The sequence below is a fragment of the Atractosteus spatula genome, chromosome 14 (genome assembly GCF_055471065.1).
Source record: "Atractosteus spatula isolate fAtrSpa1 chromosome 14, fAtrSpa1.hap1, whole genome shotgun sequence".
NCBI lineage: Eukaryota > Metazoa > Chordata > Actinopteri > Semionotiformes > Lepisosteidae > Atractosteus > Atractosteus spatula.
Window position 1 is genome coordinate 3,666,035 of NC_142719.1, and position 18,260 is coordinate 3,684,294.

The 18,260-nt window shown below is 46.4% G+C and overlaps 1 protein-coding gene across 2 annotated transcripts; it reads right to left on the bottom strand.

Moving 5' to 3' along the window:
• Positions 1–1,963: 1,963 nt before the first annotated feature.
• On the bottom strand, positions 1,964–17,619 carry LOC148820421 (myotubularin-related protein 9-like). Of its 2 annotated transcripts, XM_088932804.1 has the most exons (11): positions 17,010–17,291; positions 13,565–13,624; positions 12,167–12,275; positions 11,910–12,035; positions 11,014–11,187; positions 7,335–7,552; positions 6,315–6,476; positions 4,769–4,910; positions 4,244–4,464; positions 3,304–3,455; positions 1,964–2,568 (listed from the first exon to the last, which is right to left on the bottom strand). In XM_088932804.1, the coding sequence occupies exons 1-11, from the start codon at positions 17,192–17,194 to the stop codon at positions 2,426–2,428; spliced, it is 1,692 nt and encodes a 563-aa protein (XP_088788930.1). In that variant the 5' UTR covers positions 17,195–17,291; the 3' UTR covers positions 1,964–2,425. The 2 variants fall into 2 exon arrangements, with proteins under 2 accessions (XP_088788930.1, XP_088788931.1); XM_088932805.1 differs by lacking the exon at positions 13,565–13,624 and having other exon boundaries at positions 17,010–17,619.
• Positions 17,620–18,260: the final 641 nt, after the last annotated feature.

The following is an 18,260-nucleotide window of genomic DNA, read 5'->3' on the forward strand; positions in this document are numbered from 1 at the left end:
TTGTTTCTGAACTGTTATTTAATCCAGTACTATTTAATAGCAATATAAAGATCTCAAACGGAGAATGTACAACTACGCAACCCCTACCGGTGATGCATATAATTAACCATATAGCTATTTAAAAAGTTGTATATAAAAATTATTTAGTGGTGAGTCGCCTATTCTGTCCCAGGATAATTATAGTATCGGAGGCTATGAGAATCAACTGATCGGATCCGTGGGATTAGTTAACTGTTCTCTCAGAGCCGCTTTCCCTGTGACTCTGAGCGTGATGAGGGCTGTCGGCGGTTTCGCTGTTCATTCCGCTTACGGCACGGGGTAACAACATATCACTCATAATGAATAATGAAAGTGCTCGTTCGTAACAAAAAGGTGATTCCCATCAGGGTTGCTGTTTAGCTATAAGATGCGTCAGGTAAGGAATTAAAGGATCGACTGCAAATAATTAGGATTTCGTAAACTAGCATCGGAGCCATCCGTCTTTAGCACGCCGCTATCTGACGCTCGCAAGTGACCCGCGTGTTGCTGTTTTTATTATTAGCAGTTTTAGTTATGATTTAGGCTCCACTTCAAACTTGTGAAAAGAGCGGGAATTAGAACACCTGCTCCAGGTCATTAGGAAACAGAGGATTAAATGATCGGATTCCCTCAAAACTACAGTAAAATGAAAATGTATGACTGATACTCTGTATAGCTCGGAGCTCCACATCGACTTCTTTTCTGTGATGCAGCGTTTTGTATTGCTCGTCTCCTTCCTTCAGGAGATGTAATTAATTGGCTATCCAATCCCATCCAAAGATAATCAGCGCTGATTAAAAAGAATTGTGAATGAATGACGGTCAAGAGTTTATAGCGGAAGGGTACAGTACATTGCTACCTTAATCGAATTCCTGTGAAATCGAGGCGTTTTTGTTAAATTAAAGCACAACTCGTTGTTAAATAATACCTTTCAGTTTTTTCCTAAAAAGGTACACTCCAAACAGGACTTGATATGAGCAAAATTGTTCATAGATTTCTCTACCTGAAAACATTCAGAAGCGTCTTTTCTGTGATATACTGTCACGATCGTAAACCCCTCCTCTTAAGGACGCTCCAGCCGTACCTTGTTTATACTCATCTCCTGCACCTGCCTCCGGTTCCAGCCCCCCGTGTTATAGAAACCTGACGTTCCTGCCTATCGGGGCTCACCTTTGGAAAATGGACGCCTGCCTACCCAGGAGCGACTCGACTCGGGGTCCCCCCTTTTCATTCCGCCGGATCCCGCTCCAGCTTTTAACTCTGTTTGTCTGTCAGGATGGATCACCCGGTCTTGGATGTTTGCTACACTCCTGGATTCGCCTCGGATTCCCTCGGACTGTTTGCCTCGGCCGCACCTCCCCCCAACACCAGCGCACCGTGGACGCGCCCCCTGTTTTCCTTCCAGCCCCCAGCATGCCTCTTTCCCCGGGTTTTCTTCACTCCCCTCGGATTGTGTTGTCTGCACAGGGTCCTGAAAGAACGCTTCGTGACATACAGTATAACTTTGATTTTTTTTTCTTGCATTTATGTGCAGCATATTGGGGGGTGGTGTCGATTCTGCTAGTATAGCAGATATTCAGTTAGAGCCTCAGTCCACTCTTGCTTTTGGTGTTTTACAGCCATTGCTGTGGTTTATGGATCCCTGTGATGTAAAAAGGCAGTCCTCAAGGACAGTCCCTACCGCATCATTTTTCCATTTTGAGCACATAATTAGTTTAGGTTGTAAAGAAAATCTGAGGTGGCAAGAAAACTCCAGGAACATTGGGGTTTTAAGGGCTGAAGCTGGGTACTCCTAGGATATTGAAGGGAAGGCCTGTGTTAAATCAAAACTTCAATATATCTGCGATACTCAAGTATAAATCATTAATTAAGAATGATCCTTTGTTTGCCAGGCACTTCTTCCTCATACACAGTGGAACCACATCACATCACAACATCTGCTGAGTTTCTTCAACAAGAAAGTCAATATTGCAGTTTAATCCAGGTCTAAGCCTGTTTTAACATCTCGACAATCCATCACATTCAAACTGGGAAAACAAGCAGGAGATGACCGAGATCTTTAACATTCAGCTCTGTCAGCTGCTAGCACACAGTACAGTCTGTATAGAATACATTCCCCTCTATCACCAGCACAGCATTTTGAGAAGAACAGTGTACACTACAAAATGCTAGTGGAATTTTTTAGAAGCTTGGCGCTTATACAGTAGTCATTCTTATCTACCCTGTGATTTACAGCAGTCTTCTCCGTGTCTATTGCTTTGTGTCCCTTTTCCACCCATTTGCAGTTATGTGGTTGGTCATCCATCTGTTCTTCAGCTCTTCCTAGGCTCCGAGAGCTGGCGGGGTGGCGTGTTGCTGTTAATATCATGGACTTCAGTGCATCATACTGAGGTGCAGAGCGCGTGTCCTAAACTGCAACCTGGGCAGCAGGAGTCTCCAGCCCCCTGCTGCTCTTGCAGCCTTCTGCTTTGCTTTGATTCACTAGGTGGCTGATTTCCTCCCAGGCCTCTTGCAGATATCTGGCGTTGTGCGTCCATCTGAAGAACAGCCCTAAAAACAGGGCAGAGGAAGAGAGGATCGGGTGAGAAGGTGGAAGGTTACAAGTGGGAGTAGGTCATTCTGTCCGCCAAGCTTTCCAGTTGCTAGGAGCAGGAGAGTGATCTAAGGATCCTGTCCAGCTGTTCTGGTGACAACCTGACAAGACCCAGTTTATTCACTGGGGTTTAGTGAATCTTCCATGGGCCAGACTCTCTTAAGAAATAGAATTTAGACTTTTCTCAGACAAAAGATTTACAGAATTTCTGCACATGGGAGGCATCATTTTTTCTCATTAGTAGGCTCCAGATATTTTTCTCTCACAGCAGTCTTTAGAAAGACCTAAGGGTCTAGATTGAGTTACAGGCCCCAAGTCACACTCGGCATGTCATACTAAGTCTGGTGAAGCCCAGCTGGACTGTTAGAAGGGTCTGGACTGCTGTCCACGGTAGAAGGCAGTGAGGAGTCCATATCCTTTAGAAAAGACTCCCAGTCAGACAGACCACAGAGGCGTAACATGAAATCCCTGCTGTTACTGCCCACACTACCACCCCCACAGGCCGTGAAGCAACCTTAGGTTGGGGTGCAGATTATTAGGAGGAACATCTTAGATCTTTCAGCATAACACCCTCTGAGGGCTTGGGGACCTTGTAGTTAATTCGCTGTCATTCCGCAGCATGTTTTGCAGTTTTCTGGCTGCTGTGCCTCGGAGCTGTGGTGCCGTAGGTACACCCGTGCCCTCCCACCCACCTCTCCACAGCTGTATGGCCTGGGGCTTCACGCAGGGCCAGATGGCCAGCTCTGTGGGCTGGTAGAGAGGGCTGGTGAGCTTGTCTTGCTCACAGGGCTGGCTGAGCCACCCCCAGAGGCAGTGGGTCTTCGTCTTCACTCCCAGAGCGCACCTGGAGACAGCAGGCCAGGGGGCTCCGGTTAAAAAGCAAAACATTAATAGAACATCTTTGGCACAAGCTAAGACAGAATCCTGTGCTCTGCACTTCAGTGCCTGAGCGAGCCAAATTAAGTCTGTTAGTTTCCAAATAAGCCTGACAAAACAGGAATAGGTATTCACAAGAACAGGATAGGCGAGCCCGTGAGAAAAGACATCAAATCACATTTTTCTACTCAGTGACTTGCCTCTGAGAGTCTGTCTACTATAAAGTCAAACTCAGGAGTACTTCATGACACTGGAAAGGGATGGTGTAAGGACAGTGCCAAAACTCCTTTCACTTGCCAACAGTGGGCTTGAGATTTCAGCGAGGCAGAAAGCTATGCGCTCATTACTGCCAGCTAAGGGCTGTAAGGAGAACAGCTGTTTTAAAAAAATGTATCTCTATGTTGCATCATCCATAATGATGAAAGCACTAGCTAACAACAGAAGTAAGCATGACAAATTGTTACATTTCTTTGGGTAAATGAAATATACTGTAGTGTGCTAAATATTTCACTTGACCACTCCTTTTTTTCATTTGTCCTCTTTTTGTTTCCTAAAACCTACATGTCTCACAGTAGAATACCTAATATTATAAATATCTTATAAAGTGCTAATCTGTGTTTGATTTAGATCAAAGCATCCTAAGCAGTTCAGAATTATAGTATGTTACACGACTGTAATTAATGTCTAAAGAGGCAGGCTCATTGGCACCACAGACGGTCCTATTAGTTATTCCCAGGATGCCCTGCTCCTGCTCACCTCTCCTTCTCGCTGTTGCAGAGGAAGGTGCCGAAGTTGGAGGCGTAGGCCTCCCGAGCCAGCCGGAGCAGCAGGGCCTCGCTGAACTCCAGCGCCAGGGGGAACTGGCGGCACAGCTGCCAGCAGCAGTCCAGGAGCAGCAGGAAGGTGGGCGCCTCGTGGCGCGGGCGGGCGTGGGAGAAGGCCGAGCGGGCGCAGCGCTGCTGGAAGGGGTGGCCAGCCTGGAGCGGGCAGGGGCAGACATCGGGACAGCACGGAGGAGGAGGAGTGAGTGAGTGAGTGCTCAGGCGCTGCTCAGCGAGACAGGCCGTCTAGTTAAACAATGCAGGGCTAATCGCTCATCTCAGCTCGCGCCATGAGCTGACAGCGGGCAATTTCTACTCCACATAGTGTGTTCCACTGCTTAGCAGCTCAGAGCACTCGATAAAGTAAAGCAGCAGTGGGAAAACTTAGCTGGGTTTCATAGGAAGGCAGAGAGCGGACAGCGGGGTGGTCCTGCACGCACCCAGCCACCTGGGGCCTCACCTGCAGCCACTCCCTCTCGATCAGAGCCAGGAATCCCCCGAAGGTGCGGCAGTGGGGGTCCAGGATGAGCTGGGCCAGCGACGTGACCAGCAGGGTGGTGTCGGTGCCCTCGGAGCCGTGCACCAGCGCTGAGCAGCCCTCCCTGCGCACACGGGACACAGACACCTCAGGTGGGCACAGCCTGATGCAGCCCCCATCCCTACAACCTGCCCAGCATGGAAATCAGACCCCCCCCCCCCCCACGGTAAAGCACTGTGATCCAGACAGATTTCAGGAGATGGTATTTGTACCGGTTAAGGAAAAAAAAACAACAGATATGTTTACGATTTCGGACTACTATTGAAGTTCTACTCAAAAAGAAAGTAACGTTAGATATACAGCAGCTGGTATTGGTTTAGGTGCTAGGATTTGCAGCTATTCAAGCCCGTAACCCTCGGTTAAAGGAGTCTTATTTTCATTCCGGAGACTGTACCAGCAGGCTACTGCAAAGAGCTCGGGGTGATCCGAACAGTGCTGCTCTCCTTTGAGCCTAAATGCGCCAGCAACTCCACTGACTCCCATAGCTCTATAAATGGCTAGGGCTGCCAGACTCGGACCACTTCCTCTTGAGTGGAAACCACATTAGCTTTACACGTGTGGTGGATGAGTGGTTGCTAGTTAGGACATCTTCAGTACTTTGTGTTCAACAGAGCTCAGATCATCTGCTTCCCATACCAGACCTGTTTAATTGCCTTAACATAACAAAAATTTGCATTTCTAGTCTACTTCCAGCTGCCCCTTAAGCATTAAGGTGGTACAGAACTGTACAGGGACCTCGGGACACTACATCATACAGTTCATAAGAGCTTATTACTCTACACCACTCCAATCGTGGTTCTGCAGAGCTCCGGCTCTTCACGAGTTTTTTATAGCCATCATCAATTTGAGGCTAAAGGTTAAATAATTGTTTCTATGTCATAATTGAGAGCTCGATTAGCCTCAGAAACATATGACTCATGAGCTCTCTGGAAATGGTCCAACATTGTGACTCCATACTTGGCATCTTCTTTAGCTCATTATTGTGCCTTTCCTCTCATCACTTGTGCTGTTACACTGACTTTGCGATCTGATGTGTTCTTCATGTGTGAGAGCTGCTCTCTTCTGACTGGCTCTCATCCAAAGGTGGGGCATGGTTTGGAGAAGAGGTTAAGACGCTGGATCCTTCAACAGACGGCCTCATTTTTAAGTTATCAGTGATCAATAATGACACCAATGTAGTCCACGATTGCTGAAATCCAACCCATCTGTTTAAATGGGTTTCATCACTTTCACCAGCAGTTTTATACGGTATCTCATCTTGGGCAGGGCGTAATCTGCTTACAGTGGAAGAGCAAGTGGATGAAGAGGAAGAATAGGATTTCTTTACATCAAGAGTTGTGGGAGACTGGAACAAGCTATCCAGCCACGCTGTTAAACCCCCCTCTTCTCTGTAACCTTTCTAGCATTCTAGTGTGCTGCTAGAGAGACTGGAATTAAGCATCAGCTGTAAATACCGGCGGAGGCTCACCGCTCTACACACTCCGCCAGCAGTCCTGCAGCCACCAGGGCGGCGCTGACGTGCGACAGCCACCTGCAGCTCTCCAGCCGGCTCAGCCAGCGGTCCGTGCTGTTGGACTGGTCAGTGCAGGCCTCCACCAGCTTGATCAGGCTCTCCTGAAGCGCCTTCCCCCTGCGCGACACAACACACAAGGCACGAGTGTAAACAGAGGCTGTCGTGGAGTCCTGACCCCTGCTCCTTCACCAGCAGAAAGATGATTTTCTCTTTTGCCATGTTTCTCCTTCCTGGTTTCAGGGTCAACCGCTGTATTCATTCAGTGCTGGCCAAGTCCTACTGTCGGGGACACGGTTTCTGTAGCCTCTGCGCAGTGTGTCTGAAAATCGGTTAATTCAATCTAATAAATGAATCTAATCTAAATTCATTTAATCTAATAAAATCAAGATCAATCAGATTCACAGTGAATGCTGCCAAGTAGCCTGGGGGACAGGCAGTTTTTAAAGATTCAAGAATCGTTCTCACACAATCACTTAAAAAGTGCACTTAAAACTAAGAACAGGTGGCATTTCTTTGCCCAGGAGGTTGTGGGAGAATGGAACAAGCTGCCCAGCAATGTTGTTGGAGCTGGTTCCCTGGATTCTTTAAAGAAACGGTCAGATAAGATGATCCTCAGACCAGTTAGCTACTAGCTAGCAACTGGGCTGAATGTCCTCCTCTCATTTAGAACCATTCTTATGCTCTTTCACAGAATGTCTATATATACAGTATTACAACTGTGCTTCTTCTTTATACGGCTTCAAGTAAACCAAATGTCTGTCTGAGATCGAAACATCTGTGCTGTATTGTTCTGCTGAGCACTAATCCTGATTAATATGTTGAAAGAAAAAACCAGGCAGAAACACAAAGGGGTGGATGGAGTTGAACGCAAGAATTTCGCCAAAATGTTTTGCGTCCTGTACTACTTTGCCAGCAGGGGGCACTAGAGCCCCCCCGCCTCGGCGCAAGACCACTGATCCTGCTAACGTCTCCCACCTCTCCAGGTGGCGGTGCAGCCTCTTAAAGTTGCAGTAGTTGGATTTGGACTCGAAGCCGCCCCCCGTCACCCGGGCCTGCTGGGCCAGCTGTGGGGAGCGCGTGTCGATGACGTAGCCTCGCTCGGAGCCCTCCATCACCGCCTGGAGCAGGAGCTCGTCCTCCCGGCAGCGCCTCCTGTTGGCGCCGGTGAGTGGCTGGCTGCTTCGCACGATCACCTGGGGAAGAGACGGGAGAGGCTCAGGCCTGCCGGCACCCGGCCTGAATTCCTCGCGAGCCCTTCCCCACACCCAGCTGCCGAATCAGAAACAAACCACTTACTGTAAGCCGTTTTATTAATTTCAGATTCTTTGTTTTGCAAGTGATTTCCAATTTCAGTAGTTCAGTCAGATCCTATTGAGTCTAATAGAAGGACAAGGAAGAGATGATTTGGGAATGCAAAGGAACAAGTAAAGGCTTATTCCATTCCGAAAAGAGAAGAGAAGAAATGCAACGTTTCGGTTGTGGAGCCTTCTTCAGGTGTGCTCTTACTTGTTCCTTTGCAGCCTATGCACGCTGACGCAGCTCCCTACCTGAACTAGCTGAGGGAACGGCAGTGTCACGATCGTTACTCCTCCTCTTAAGGGCGCTCCAGCCCTTCCTTGTTCTGTCCCATTCCCCACACCTGTTCCTTATTCCAGCCCCTCTTCTGTTCCACCTTTAAAGCCAGACGCAGGCGATTGCTCGGGGCTCCTCATTGATTTGCGCATCGTGAGAGCCCGGGGTCCTGCCGCGTCTGGCTCCGTTATGGTTTTAGTTTCCTGTTCCTGATTCCCTGCCCCGCCGGTCCCGACCCGGTTCTGGTTTTAGCTTCGGATGGATCCCCTGGTCTTGGACTAAACCTTCCCCCTTGGATTGTTCGCCCTGGATTCACTCCCCCTGGACACCTGCACTCCTCGGACACGCCCCCTGCTTCCTGCCCCTTCTCCTGCATGACTATTTTCCCAATTGTATCCTCACATTCCGGATCATGTCGTCCGCATAGGGCCCGGAAAGAACTGCTCCTGACAGGCAGCCTAGCCCATTTCAGATCCCACCCCCAGTTTGGAAACCCAAACCTATAGCAATAGAGGCTCACTGGAAAAAGAATGAAGTTTCTTTGTTTGTGTTTTTTAATTGGCCTTCAAGAATACGTCCGATCCCCAGGCCTGTTTGCAGACTGTGTGCTCACGTGCTCCTCTCTGCATTTCTTCTCACTGTTCTCACTCTCATGGGGAAACTCATGTGGAAGTCATTATGCGCAGAACAGATCTGCTGTTTAGATAGGATTAAAAAAAGTCCAAGACGTTTGTTATGGTATCCGAGGAATTCTGCACTAACTGTAGCGGATATCAAAACACAGCTGGGCACAGGGTTTTGGGTCTTATAAAGTACTGACCAGAATCAGAACAGCTTCTTCCCTGTGGCCATCACCCTGCTTGACCAGAACACACAAATACAGCATGTAGTGTGTATTTAATGTTTAAACTTGTGGCCTGTGCATGTTCTTTGTGTGAAGTGCTATGTTTTTGCACCAGACCAAATTCCTTGCACATGTAACACAATTGGCGAATAAAGTGATTCTGAGTCTGATTATAAGAGGCACTCAGAAGGTCAGTTTTCTCAAAACAGTGTCTGCTGGCGTAAAGCCCAGCACATCATGCTTAGACATGTTGCAGATGCATGCGAATTCTTTTTTTACTGGCACTTTGAACTTAAGATGAGAGCTGTTGGTGAAAAAGCACATTTATCACAGTTAGCATTACAAAAGTGAGACAAACATGCACTACAGTTACAGGCTTTCAAACGGAACTGAGGACTTTCACTTTAGCTCTGCAATTCTCAGAAGTGTCTGAAAAAAAAAGTCAAGTGAGAAGCTCCTTCATGTTGCGTTTTGTGAAAGTACCTTCAGCGTTTCAGTACTTTCTGACATTCGGCAGCTGTTGTACTGTATAGCCACTCTGAACAATACTACTGTCATCTGTAAGGCAGAAATCTCTAATTCAGCACAGTGGTATCTTTGAAAGGGACAGAATCAGATTAATATCCCTCTGCTGTTGACAGCTTGTGAATACAGTACGTCTGCAGCTGGCTGCTGTGGTAAGACTTTGCTCATTGTGGTAGCAGACTAGAGCACACGGGCGCAGTCATATTAGCTGTATTTAGTGACTGCACTAATTCACCAGGGGAACCGCAGAGTGGACTTTGCAGGAGATCGAGAGTTCATAAAAATAAAGAGCTGTTTTTGGAATTGGATGTGGGTGAGTTTTCAGCAAAGCGAGTGTGTGAGACAAAGAAAAAGCTTGGACTCCCAAGCTGAAGAACACGCTGTTTATTTTTCGTGCTTTATTTATAGAGGAATAGTGCCGCCATACTGACTATTTTGGGGTTTGTCTACTTCTATCGATGATACAGACAGCGAGTTTTGTTTTCACTTACAGTGCATGGTCAGAAGATGGCCGTTCCCTGTACACACACATGCATATATATTATATATTTCAAAATGTTTAGCTAGACTCTCAGCCACTGTGGCTTGTCAGGAAGAGCAAACTTTTTCTGAGATTACAGATAGGTGAAGAACGACAAGAGGAATAATCTCTAAGGCATTAACACAGAACTTCTCTTCCCAAAGCATCAATCAGGTGGAGGGGATTTAGGGAGGCAAGATTATGTGGAGGACAGATTCTGGAAAGGTAAATATTAATTCGATGTGGTCATTTCACAATACTAGGAAAAAGAACTCTCAAAAGTCACTGTTAACAACCAAGGACACATACATCTCCCTAATTAGAATTCTTCAGCACAGCATAGCTAACTTCAGCCACTTAATACCTTTAAGGTTTAAAGTATGATTTAAGAACACAAAAGTCACTAAGAACTACAGGAACATGCTTATAAATGAATACTGTATATACCAGAAGGAATTAGAAGCATCTCCAGAAAGTCCTGCTTTCTAGCTTAGCTAATTATTAATTGCCATCAGCTACAGTATATCACCCTGCTACTCACAGCTGGCATCCCAGCTGGTGTGCAGGGTGAGCCTGGTCAGTACCTTGATGGGAGACCTCCTGGGAAAGCTAAGGTTGCTGCTGGAAGAGATGCTAGTGGGACCAATAGGGGTCACGTACCCTGTGGTCTGTGTGGGTCCTAATGCCCCAGTATAGTGACAGGGACGCTATACTGTAAAAAAGGAGACGTGCTTCAGATGAGATGTCAAACCGAGATCCTGACTCTCTGTAATTATTAAAAATCCCAGGGTGTTTCTCGAAAAGAGTAGGGTGTTACTCTGGCGTTCTGGCCAAATTTCCAAGCATGGATTTTACCAATCATGACCTCCTAATAATCCCCATCTCTGAACTGGCTTCGTCAATGTTCTCCTCCCCACTGAGAGCTGGTGTGTGGGGAGCGGACTGGTGCACTATGGCTGCCGTCACATCATCCAGGTGGGGCTGCACATTGGCGGTGGTGGAGGAGATCCACATTACCTGTAAAGCGCTTTGAGTGGAGTGTCCAGAAAGGTGCTATGTAATTGTAAAGAGTATGATTATTATTTCCTGCTGGGAATTCACTGTTATTGACCACCGCATCTTTCTTGGGATGGCTCTGGACTGCTCCAGACAAGAGCGACTATGCGAGTGAGCGTGGTGGGCGGGCGGGTTACCTTGCCGTTCTTCCTGTGGTAGTAGCTGAGCACGGGAAACCGCCCCCCCTGCCTGAATCGGGCGGCTCTCCTCAGCTGCTCGTCCTCCATGGCCCTGGGGACGATGACGGTGGGGGGGTAGGTGGGACACACAGAGAAGTCCCTGTTCACGTCACTCAGTCTCCAGCGCTCACTCTGCAAGACAGAAGCCAATGAGGCGCGGTTTCTAAAAGCAACTGGGCAGCAGGCAGCAGGGCTGTACAGCAGGCCACTGCATGCTGGACTCCCTGAGACCCTGAAGACAGTGCTTTATACTAGAAGTGATGTCAAAATGACTCATGATAGGATCTGCTATACGATGTGGGCGGACTCACAGCATGTCACTTTTTTCTACGTGTTCACAGAAGCCTCACGGCTTTTATTCTCTCCTGAACTGGTTTTCAAGCAGTGGGAGGGCAGCAGGGTGGAGTGGCTGCTACGTTTGTCTTCCAAGCTGTTATTAAACTTTAGCAAGTAAAGGATTTTTGCTGTCATGTTAAGCAGGGTTTCAGAGTTACACTTGCCTTGTCCTACTTCCCCCCTTGTGCAGGAAGTGATACCCGCACACCCTCGCCTGTGCCCACCCTTTCACTTCCTTCTCCCCTCTGAATTGCTTCCTGACGCGTTACTGAGAGAGGCGGCACATGCTGAAAGTCAGAAACATGCCTCTGATTTCGCTATGTGTTCGCCTTCGTTGCTTTTCCCCCAAAGACTCAATCTAACTGTAGCCATAGGATTCAGACATGAAATTCTAAACTTTTTTTGTGTGTGGACTTTTCTTTTAGCATGATCTCGGCTGTTTTCTGGGGAGTGGAAGCATCAGGACTGGTGCTTAAAGCATTAGCATACTGTCTGCAGCCCGCTGTAGGCGTGCTTACGTGAATAGCTATTTGCTGAAAGTCCTCCTCGGGGGTAGACAAGCCCCACTTGTTCTGCAGGCTCAGTGTAGTGGGTCTGTAGAAGAAGGGGTACATCTCTGTCACTGACTCCAGGGAGGAGAGAGCCTGGAAAGACACCAGCAGGAGGAAATGCATCAGTAAGCCTTGCGAGATGTTGGTTTTAGTTACACAAGGGAGCTGTTGAAGTGTCAGCACCACCAGGCAACTTAGAGAGTGTTGAGCAGCAGTTGTTTTACCTCAATAGAGCTGGCAACGTTCAGACACTCCTCCATGCCAGGGATGTCCAGCTGTAGGACACTGAGGTCTTTGCATTTGATTGTAATGGATCCAGAAGACCCAGCAGGCCTAAATAAAGCACACATACGATCAACAAACTTTCCACTGTACATCGCATTGTCCAGACTTTAGTTTGAGCATCTGCAATGAAGTTCAGGGCTCAGGAAAAACAAGGCTTGGCAGTAATAAACTGAAAAAGAAAAAAAAGGTCTTTCTTAGCCAGCAAGTAATTTGTAGTGTTTATCTAAAGCAGGAAGATAAAAGCACACGATGCTAAATTCTCATACCATAAAACAATTCTAGAAGTGTTTCCTAGAACACTGTTAGTGTTGGGATTTTGGAGAAGCATTTCAATGCCTGTTTCTTTTCTGTGTGATCTATGCACAGATGGCTATACAGTATACCTACTGTTCCACTTTGGATAGTGTGGATTTTAATGACAAGATATCCATTTCGTGAAAGGATTTCACTTTGTGAGTCATCAAAGTTTTGTTCATGCTGAGGATTCCTGACATGATCAAACGTTCATTGACCCTACCTCTTTTTTAAACAGATTCTAAACATGCAGTGAATGTGAGTTAAAGATCTGTATCTCTGTCATGTGTTCTTCACCCTTGCAGTTCAGTAAATGAATCAGGTAGCCATATCAATACACAAAAGATTCACCAAAACCAAGTGAGATGTGAACTGTGCTCTCATTTTATAACCATTTAAAAAATGTAAAGCATTTTAACTTTGAACAAATTTTTAAATTTGAATACCAGCAAATATGTAGGATGTGCCCAGAATGTAACTGCCATATTTAAAAAATAACTGGTTGTCAGAAACTCATGACCCTTTGAGAACTGTAGAGCCATGTGTTAGAGTATCTATTCCAGAGATAAGAAATAAAAAACGTTTAGATGGAGGCTAAATACCAACGCAAGAGGGTACTGGGTTAGTTTTGTTAAATCCTACTGAAAAAGGTATCTTGCTAAAATATTTAACAAACTAGGAAAAATGATATGTTTGCAGAATGTTTTGATATATGCTGTGGGAATGGAAAAAATATCAAAAACTGTTCAGCAGAGTGAAGGTGGGGTAACGGATCCAAAGAGGAAAGTAACCAGGAGCTCGTGTAACACAGTATGCTGTTGAAACTTCACAGCATAAAGGCAGTATCTGACATCTTCACCACTGTTGTAACTGAACCTCACAGGAGCATGCACTCAGCTTATCAGCTTTTCAGGCTTAACACTGAGCAGAAAGCTATTGCTTAATGCAGCGTACCAGTTGCCAAAGCACAATGCGGTCTTGTAACAGGCAGACAGGTAAAGCAGACGCAAGGGAAAAAAAAGACACACGTCTTCATATCCAACCTTTTGCACTGGCCAGACTTCCTAAGCAGGTGGCCTGGGTATCCCACTAGATTCTCAACACTGATCAGGGAGAGACAACAGGTTAGTGCCCTGGGGTTAGTGACACAGAGAAACAGTGGACATCTCAGGCTCCTGAGGGGCTCTTGAGGGCCGGGAAGATTAAACAGTCACTGCGTTTGAACTGTTTCTTGCATTTGTGAAGTATCCTGCACCCCAGAGTAAATTGTCTTAAGCCACAGTTTGCACACCAGCTGTGAAGAGTCACCACAGTTGGGGCAGATTCTGATCAGAATCGCCAGAAGCATCATAGAACAATCAGCAACAATCAGCCACATTAAAATGGTACCTGGGAAACTAATACTGGCCCAGATTCAATGGTCTGCTGCAATCTGTTCCATTCCTGTAGGGGTGGTGACTCCATACTGAGTGTCACTCTCAGTGTTGGTTCTCAGATTAATATATACTGTATAATAAAAACATTCCATTATTTATTACAAAATTGTAATAGCTGTCCAATTTCTTAACTCCAATCATTATGAGCTCTTGCACAGCAGACAATTAAACTTGGGTCAGTATTACCAGAACCAGGAAATATGACCAGGAAACTGATAAGTGTTTTAGAATCATTCAGTGGTGTTAGAGCACATGGGCTTAGCTTCAGGGAAGAAGAGATCACTTTACACCATTATCGCTTCATCACCGCCATGGCTTACATGCTGTATGGTCAATTTCAGTGTGTATGTTTCCTCTTTTATTCTGTCTAAAGCAGGCTTAACAAACTCTGTTCCTGGAGGTCCTAGCATCTTCAGGATTTTGTTCCACCTCTCTCAGTTACGCCACTAATTATTTAATTAACAGTGAACACCTCCAGGCAGGATTGAAGTTGTGTTAACTGTACTGTTACTAAAGTCTGTTTTCTTCAGCGATCAGCTGTAAACCACCTTCAGAAAAAAAAAAGATCTAATCAACAAAATAATTAGGTTAATTGCTTGATGGACTTCTTGAGCTGTACTAAAACCCAGAGGACACTAGGCCCTCCAGGCATTTAGTTTCCATCCCTGTTCTAACCTACAGAATCTCAGCAAAATAATAAGAGCTTATAAAGACCCTCTCCAGGCTTGGTGAGAGGGAATGCACAGGGTTTTGAAATGAGACTTTCACAAGGCTGCAGTGTTCATTTACAGAGTCGTGTTATCTGGCAGGGAAATGTGACAAAACCTCCTTGCTTGCCCTCCTCCGCTTCAGGTTAGAGAAGCTGTTTTTTTTTAAAGTAAATGAATTAATTAGTTGATTCATCTTCTGTAGCTGCAGTCAACAGCACATGTTCTTTGTGTGTGTAGAAAACAGGCCACATGAAATTAAATAGGGGAAAGGCTTCAGCATTAAAGTCAGTATCTCCCAAGCAGATTACCGAATGGGCTCACACAACACTCAGCACACTTTATACAAACAATGCCAGTATTTCGTCATCCTGTTCCAGATGAGCTGAAACAGGAAACCTTCCAGCAGTCAAATCCTGTTTCTTTGCTGTGTGTTTGAAAAACAGACCCATCCTTCTATTATGTAGTTTGTAAAGAAACATAAGAGATTTCCGACCTGATACCACTCAAGTCAGTGATCATATTTTAGGAACTTCATTGTGTTTGCACAAGTAGTCATTTAATTTCCGGCAAATGATTTGCTGTAGCTTTAGTGTACAGTATGATTGTAGTCAGATTTAGTGTTTAACCGTTTAACTCTGAAGTTACCAAACCCCAGTTATATCTGCTTATACCACGTCTGTCCGGAATAGGTTTGCCGAACTGATCATTGGTTTACAGTTTCCACTGTAAGTGCTGAAATTAATGGGCAGTCTGTTTTGGTCTACCACTGATATGTTTCAAGGTGCAAAATTATATTTCAGTTTTCCAGCACTAATGCAGCAAAAGACTTTGAACTAAATTTGATGGATTGCGCTATTGACCAGAAACAGCTTATCAGCTAACTAACTGAGACACTAAAGCACACCCTGACCGACTTGGCTGACATGGTGATGGTCACACAAACTCACACTCTGCCTCCAGTACAGTGACTGCCTCACACACTGCCTTACTGCCTCACACACTGACTGGCTCACATACTGCCTTACTGTCACGCCCTCTGCAGCCAGAGGGCGCTCCTTCTCTGTCCTGTCCCTGGTGTCCGGTCTGCTGTCCTTCTGGTCCCTCTCTTTCCCTTGGGCTATATATTTCCGGGTCTTGCACTCTGTCGTGGCTCAGCATTGACGTTCGGATGTCCTGAGACCCGCCTAGCACCAGGGCGCCCCACGTCCGCTCCCTGAGGGCACAGGTTTCTATACGGCACTCCTGAACTCTTTGCACTATGAGCCCGGGCCTTTTTCCCGTCTCGCCGCTACGCATATGGGTCTTTTTCCGCTCTCCTGCTCCCCACGGTTAGTCCCTTTGGACGTCCTTGACACTTACTGTCTTACACGCTGACTAACTCACACACTGTCTTAATGCCTCACACAATGACTGACTGCCTCACACACTGCCTTACTGCCTCACACACTGACTGCCTCACATACTGCCTTACTGTCTTACACGCTGACTAACTCACACACTGTCTTAATGCCTCACACAATGACTGACTGACTCACATACTGACTGCCTCACACGTTGACCTCCTCACTCTCTGCCTTTCCACCTCAGACACTGACAGACTGCCTCAAACACTGTCTTAATGCCTCACACACTGACTGTATGCTCAAGGGAAAACAAGACCATTCTAATGCAGAAAGGAAAAAAGACTTCCTATTTCTGCATTAAACTATATTTCTGCATGTTTAGTTTGGAAGGACTCCCGAGTCACTAAGTCATTAAAGAAGTAATGGAGAAACCTTTAAGCCATGAAGACAAACAGAACTGTGTGTTTACTTTAAGTGTGGATTCAGTTTTACAATAGCAATAAGCAAATTGAAAACAATCCAGCTCATTAGAAAGGTTTATAGACAGTAAACAGCCCAGGGCAGAGTCTTATAAAAAAACATGATCTATTAGCTTTTCAGTCCCCTTCATATGATATACCTAGGCGCTTGTTAGCTCTTTTACCCTTTGCACAATCTTATCTTTCCAGCGTAGTCTTACACTTGCCAAGCGTATGTTTGCCAAGGGTTTTTTAGAAATCGCGTAGCTGGTAAAGTCTGATATTTTGTAACAGTGATATCTAGTTTCTCTTTTGACCCCCTTTTTCCAAATCTGGTTTCATTTCTGTATTGAAACAGCAAAAAAACAAAACAAAACAAAATGCTTTTTTGATCCCTTTAAATTAAATATCATTTTTCATATCAGAACGCAGCTGTTGTTATGACTGTATGGTTTACAAGCAATACTGCGACAGTCAGTCAATCAATACTTTCTAAGCAAATGAACCGACCGGACTCTTTTCTCAAGCCTCTGGTACTCGCCTTTTCTCCACAGCATCGACGTTCCTCAGGAGAAGCAGGAGCTCCACGCTGCTTTCCCCGTTCCTAGCGGACAGTAAGAGGTGGTGTCCGGTCACGCACAGCGTCCCCTTCACGGGAGGGTGAAACGGTCGTGTCAGGACCACGTCCTCCACATTGGCCGTCTTGATCAGCTCCGAGAACTCCATGGCAGGCCGGCTCGGGCGAGGCGCTGTCAGGCGGGGGCTGCAGGACCAGCGCAGGACGCAGGTAGCCAGTCAGCTCAGGCACTGAGCTGCGCGCCGAGCGCACTGTCTCACAACGCGAAGTGATCTTGCTCCAAAAGTATATCCGCCCCCCTCCCCCGCCACCTTGCAAAACCAAAACCAAAAGAATATCCGCATATTTTATCCCAAGCACAGAGCTTTCCATCTTTTTGAAGCGCCAGTGGCCTCGAAAAGCCGTGCTCCAAAGATGGCCATTTTTGTCCCGCTGAGCCAAAGTCAAGATATAAGAAAAGGGGAGTCCAATAATCTTTCGCTTTCTTGTGTGGTTCTTTAAAGAAAAGGAAGTGAGTGCCCTGCTGCAGATCTTATGCAACCCCCGACTGTCCGCACTCAGAAGCGACATGTGTGCCACACGCTGAGCGCGGCAGCGCTCCACACCGACAGGAAACGAGTTTCTTGCTCGAGCAGTCAGCTGGGCGAGCTCTTGGTCGCTCACTCGGCGGTGGAAGCGAGCTGCGAGGATCACGAGAAATAGAGGGCGCTTGCCTACAGAGGTATTCGATCTTCTTCAGGAAGGGTTGTGATCAATTTCACAGCCAGGGTGACGTAAACACCTACCCACTCGAAACCAGAACTATTCTTGTGGACCGTTGTCCTTAGGGCAGCGTGAGCATTGCAGGGACACTGGAAATTGATCAGCTACCACTCTTCATCATCATCATCATCATAATTATTAATAATAATAAATATTATTATGAATAATAATAATCTGACGTTGTGCTGCGGGACATTTGTAGACGTTAGGTTTGCTCAGACGGTGATGCGGGCAGGTTGGATGTCCTGGACACGGGACCTCTGCTGAAAATCAGTCCGGCTGCAGGATGTCAGGCTGGGTAGCCCTATTCACACACCGGCAACCCTCTCTCTGGACTCTTTTCCTGTAAAGGAATCCGTTTTGATCAGTTTTGATTCAGACTGAATTGAGTTTCGCCCTTCGTAAAGCGGAAATAGCTTTAATAGATAATAATGAATGAAAAAGGACCACCGA